General features: G+C 59.6%; 1 protein-coding gene across 1 annotated transcript in view; it reads right to left on the reverse strand.

Moving 5' to 3' along the window:
• LOC140398940 (proteolipid protein 2-like) overlaps positions 1-5,653 on the reverse strand; it is a 45,865-nt gene extending 40,212 nt beyond the window's left edge. The window contains exon 1 of the mRNA XM_072487931.1: positions 5,506-5,653. Within this exon, the coding sequence (XP_072344032.1) occupies positions 5,506-5,604 (99 nt within the window). The 5' untranslated portion in view covers positions 5,605-5,653. The remainder of the gene's footprint in view (positions 1-5,505) is intronic.

Genomic DNA, 5,653 nt, shown 5'->3' on the forward strand with positions numbered 1-5,653 from the left:
TGTAAGCAGCAGTTTGACATTTTTTCTTGAAGCCTCTGCGCTTGAAAGTTCCTCAGCAGGATACATCCAGGGGACCAGAGTAGAGATACATCCAGGGGACCAGAGTAGAGAGATAGAAGGCTTGCCTCTAAGGAAAGTGGAAAGAAACTTCCGATACCTGGGGATTCAGATCGCTCGGAGCTGGGGAACCTTGCACAGACTTAATCTGACACGGTTGGTAGAACAAATGGAGGAGGACTTCAAGAGGTGGGACATGCAGCCTCTATCGCTGGCGGGCAGGGTGCAAGCAATTAAGATGATGGTCCTCCCGAGGTTCTTATTTGTATTTCAATGTCTCCCTATACTAATCACCAAGACCTTTTTTAATAAAATAGACAGGAGCATCACGAGCTTCGTGTGGGCAGGGAAAGTTCCGAGAGTAAGGAGGGGGTTCCTTCAGCGTAGTAGGGACAGAGGAGGATTGGCACTACCGAACTTGGGAGATTACTATTGGGCCGCCAATGTGGCAATGATACGTAAATGGATGATGGAGGGTGAGGGAGCGGCGTGGAAAAGGCTGGCGAGAAAGTCCTGTAAAGGGACGAGTTTAGAGGCGCTGGTGACGGCACCGCTACCGATCTCACCTAAAAAGTTTACCACGAACCCGGTGGTGGCGGCAACATTGAATATCTGGGGACAATGGAGGCGACAGAGAGGGGTGCGGGGAGCCCTGGTGGGGTCCCCAATCAGGAACAACCATCGGTTCGCCCCAGGAAGAATGGATGGAGGATTTCAGAGCTGGTTCCAGTTGGGAATTAGGAGGGTGGGAGATTTATTTATAGATGGGACTTTTGCGAGCTTGGGAGCATTGGAGGAAAAGTATAAGTTACCCCGGGGAAATTTCTTGAGATATATGCAGGTGAGGGCGTTTACTAGACAACAGGTGAGGGAATTTCCGTTGCTCCCGACACAGGGGATACAGGACAGGGTGCTTTCAGGGGTGTGGGTCGGAGAGGGCAAGGTGTCAGAGATTTATAGAGAGATGAGGGAAGAGGGGGAGGAGTCGGTGGGCGAACTAAAAAGAAAGTGGGAAGAAGAATTAGGGGAGGAGATAGAGGAGGGTATGTGGGCTGATGCCCTAAGCAGGGTAAATTCCTCTTCCTCATGCGCCAGGCTTAGCCTGATTCAATTTAAGGTGCTACATAGAGCACACATAACGGGAGCAAGATTGAGCAGGTTCTTTGGAGTGGAGGACAAATGTGGGAGGTGTGGCGGGAGCCCGGCAAACCACGCACATATGTTTTGGGCATGCCCGGCACTGGAAGGGTATTGGAAGGGAGTGACGGGGGTGATTTCGCGGGTGGTGAAGGCCCGGGTCAAACCAGGCTGGGGGTTAGCTCTATTTGGAGTTGCGGAAGAGCCGGGAGCGCAGGAGGCGAAAGAGGCCGACGTTGTGGCCTTTGCGTCCCTAGTAGCCCGGCGCAGGATCCTACTCATGTGGAAGGAGGCGAAACCCCCCGGACTGGAGGCCTGGGTAAACGATATGTCGGGGTTCATTAAACTGGAGCAGATAAAGTTTGTCCTGAGAGGATCGGCTCAAGGGTTCACCAGGCGGTGGCAGCCATTTCTCGACGACCTAGGGGAACGTTAGAGGGAAGACAGATGACCAGCAGCAGCAACCCAGGGGGGAGGGGGGGGGGGTTTAGTTTAGGTCAAAGATAAAGGGGTTTTGTTACTTGTGTATTGTTAAAAATTTCTGTTTTGTTATCGTTCCGTTTGCTTCGTAAGAGGGGAAAAATTGTTGTTTGGGGAAAAAAAAGGAAAAAAAAAAAAATTTCAATAAAACATATTTTTAAAAAAAAAGAAAGTTCCTCAGCAGGATCTCACACGAAGTCATGTCACAACGCTCTGAAACGTCGGATTACTTTCTCCCGTGATGACTGATGGACAGATATTGCGTCCCTGGACATTGGATTGAATTCCCGCAGCACTAACCCTCCCACAGTGCGGCGCTCCCTCAGCACTGACCCTCCGACAGTGCGGCGCTCCCTCAGCACTGACCCTCCGACAGTGCGGCGCTCCCTCAGCACTGACCCTCCGACAGTGCGGCACTCCCTCAGCACTGACCCTCCGACAGTGCGGCGCTCCCTCAGCACTGACCCTCCGACAGTGCGGCACTCCCTCAGCACTGACCCTCCGACAGTGCGGCGCTCCCTCAGCACCGACCCTCCGACAGTGCGGCGCTCCCTCAGCACTGACCCTCTGACAGCGAGGCGCTCCCTCAGCACTGACCCTCCGACAGTGCGGCAATCCCTCTGCACTGAACCTCCGACAGTGCGGCGCTCCTTCAGCACTGACCCTCTGACAGCGAGGCGCTCCCTCAGCACTGACCCTCCGACAGTGCGGCACTCCCTCAGCACTGACCCTCCGACAGTGCGGCGCTCCCTCAGCACTCACCCTCTGACGGTGCGGCGCTCCCTCAGCACTAACCCTCCGACAGTGCGACACTCCCTCAGTACTGACCCTCCGACAGTGCGGCGCTCCCTCAGCATTGACCGTCCGACAGTGCGGCGCTCCCTCAGCGCTGACTCTCCGACTGTGCGGCACTCCCTCAGCACTGACTCTCCGACAGTGCGGTGCTCCCTCAGCACTGACCCTCCGACAGTGCGGCGCTCCCTCAACACTGACTCTCCGACAGTGCGGTGCTCCCTCAGCACTGACCCTCCGACAGTGCGGCACTCCCGCAGTACTGACCCTCCTACAGTGCGGCACTCCCTCAGCACTGACCCTCTGACAGGGCGGCGCTCCCTCAGCATGACCCTCCGACAGTGCGGTGCTCCCTCAGCACTGACCCTCCTACAGTGCGGCGCTCCCTCTGCACTGACCCTCCGACAGTGCGGTGCTCCCTCAGCACTGACCCTCTGACAGTGCGGCGCTCCCTCAGCACTGACTTTCCGACAGTGCGGCGCTCCCTCAGCACTGACTCTCCGACAGTGCGGCACTCTCTCAGCACTGACTCTCCGTCAGTGCGGTGCTCCCTCAGCACTGACCCTCTGACAGTGCGGCGCTCCCTCAGCACTGACTCTCCGACAGTGCGGCGCTCCCTCAGCACTGACTCTCCGACAGTGCGGCACTCTCTCAGCACTGACTCTCCGTCAGTGCGGTGCTCCCTCAGCACTGACCCTCTGACAGTGCGGCGCTCCCTCAGCACTGACTTTCCGACAGTGCGGCACTCTCTCAGCACTGACTCTCCGTCAGTGCGGTGCTCCCTCAGCACTGACCCTCCGACAGTGCGGTGCTCCCTCAGCACTGACCCTCTGACAGTGCGGCGCTCCCTCAGCACTGACTTTCCGACAGTGCGGCGCTCCCTCAGCACTGACTCTCCGACAGTGCGGCACTCTCTCAGCACTGACTCTCTGTCAGTGCGGTGCTCCCTCAGCACTGACCCTCTGACAGTGCGGCGCTCCCTCAGCACTGACTCTCCGACAGTGCGGCGCTCCCTCAGCACTGACCCTCCGACAGTGCGGCGCTCCCTCAGCACTGACTCTCCGTCAGTGTGGCGCTCCCTCAGCACTGACTCTCCGACAGTGCGGTGCTCCCTCAGCACTGACCCTCCGACAGTGCGGCGCTCCCTCAACACTGACCCCCCCGACAGTGCGGCGCTCCCTCTGCACTGACTCTCCGACAGTGCGGCACTCCCTCAGCACTGACTCTCCGACAGTGCGGTGCTCCCTCAGCACTGACCCTCCGACAGTGCGGCACTCCCTCAGTACTGACCCTCCTACAGTGCGGTGCTCCCTCAGCACTGACTCTCCGACAGTGTGGCGCTCCCTCAGCACTGACCCTCCGACAGTGCGGCGCTCCCTCAGCACTGACCCTCCGACAGTGCGGCACCCTCAGCACTGACCCTCCGGCAGTGCGGCGCTCCCTCAGCACTGACCCTCCGACAGTGCGGCACCCTCAGCACTGACCCTCCGACAGTGCGGCGCTCCCTCAGCACTGACCCTCCGACAGTGCGGCTCCCTCAGCACTGACCCTCCGGCAGTGCGGCCCTCCCTCAGCACTGACCCTCCGACAGTGCGGCACCCTCAGCACTGACCCTCCGACAGTGCGGCGCTCCCTCAGCACTGACCCTCCGACAGTGCGGCGCTCCCTCAGCACTGACCCTCCGACAGTGCGGCGCTCCCTCAGCACTGACCCTCCGACAGTGAGGCGCTCCCTCAGCACCGACCCTCCAACAGTGCGGCGCTCCCTCAGCACTGACCCTCCGACAGTGCGGTGCTCCCTCTGCACTGACCCTCCGACAGTGCGGCGCTCCCTCAGCACTGACCCTCTGACAGGGCGGCGCTCCCTCAGCATGACCCTCCGACAGTGCGGTGCTCCCTCAGCACTGACCCTCCTACAGTGCGGCGCTCCCTCTGCACTGACCCTCCGACAGTGCGGTGCTCCCTCAGCACTGACCCTCTGACAGTGCGGCGCTCCCTCAGCACTGACTTTCCGACAGTGCGGCGCTCCCTCAGCACTGACTCTCCGACAGTGCGGCACTCTCTCAGCACTGACTCTCCGTCAGTGCGGTGCTCCCTCAGCACTGACCCTCCGACAGTGCGGCGCTCCCTCAACACTGACCCCCCCGACAGTGCGGCACTCCCTCAGTACTGACCCTCCTACAGTGCGGCGCTCCCTCAGCACTGACCCTCCGACAGTGCGGCGCTCCCTCAGCACTGACCCTCCGACAGTGCGGCACTCCCTCAGCACTGACCCTCCGACAGTGCGGGGCTCCCTCAGCACTGACCCTCCGACAGTGCGGCACCCTCAGCACTGACCCTCCGGCAGTGCGGCTCTCCCTCAGCACTGACCCTCCGACAGTGCGGCCCTCCCTCAGCACTGACCCTCCGACAGTGCGGCGCTCCCTCAGCACTGCAATCGAGTGTCAGGTCCGATAATGGCAAGCTCTTAAATACGGGGCCATTCTGGGCGTCAGATTCTGGGAGGATTTCGCGGTGTTGTGGAGGGGTGCTTTCGGAGGGAGATTCCCCAGGAACGGTGCAGAGGGCTTCAGTCCCTGTAGAGAGAGGGCGGGACTGGAAGAGGCTGGAATCGGTCTCCTTGGGGCAGAGGAAGTTAAGGAGTAGATTTGATCAAGACCTTCAAAAGCATGAGGGGGGTTTTGATCGAGTAAACGAGGAGGAAGTGTTTCCCAGTTGACGGGAGGATTGGTGAACAGGAGAGAGGGCCGAGGCAGAGATTGAAGCGAATCTGGAAAAGAACCAAAGGGGGGAAGCTGAGGGGTGTTTTTAAAAAATAAATTTAGAGTACGCAATTAATTTTTTCCAATTAAGGGACAGATTAAGGGTGGGGAGGGAGTGGGAGATGGGCTAGGAGGCTTGTGGGAGAGTGTGTGGGGCAGTTCTACCGAGGGGCCGGCACAGGTGGGAGGGCACAATTCTCCGACGAGCGGTTCTGCGATTTCCCCAAGGGGGGGCCGCCAGCCCCCACCCCACACCCGGCCACTCTCGGCCCACCTACCATCTCCAGAAGCAGGAGGCTGCCTTGGCGGGTCTGAGCGTAGCTCAGGAAGCCAGTCCCGGGAGCGTCGTCCAACGAGGGCTCAGCGGCCTGCTCCATCTTGTCGCCTGAATGCGCAGTTAAAAACCACAGAGAGAGAGAGACACTG

Source organism: Scyliorhinus torazame, chromosome 22 (genome assembly GCF_047496885.1).
Source record: "Scyliorhinus torazame isolate Kashiwa2021f chromosome 22, sScyTor2.1, whole genome shotgun sequence".
NCBI classification, from domain to species: Eukaryota; Metazoa; Chordata; class Chondrichthyes; order Carcharhiniformes; family Scyliorhinidae; genus Scyliorhinus; species Scyliorhinus torazame.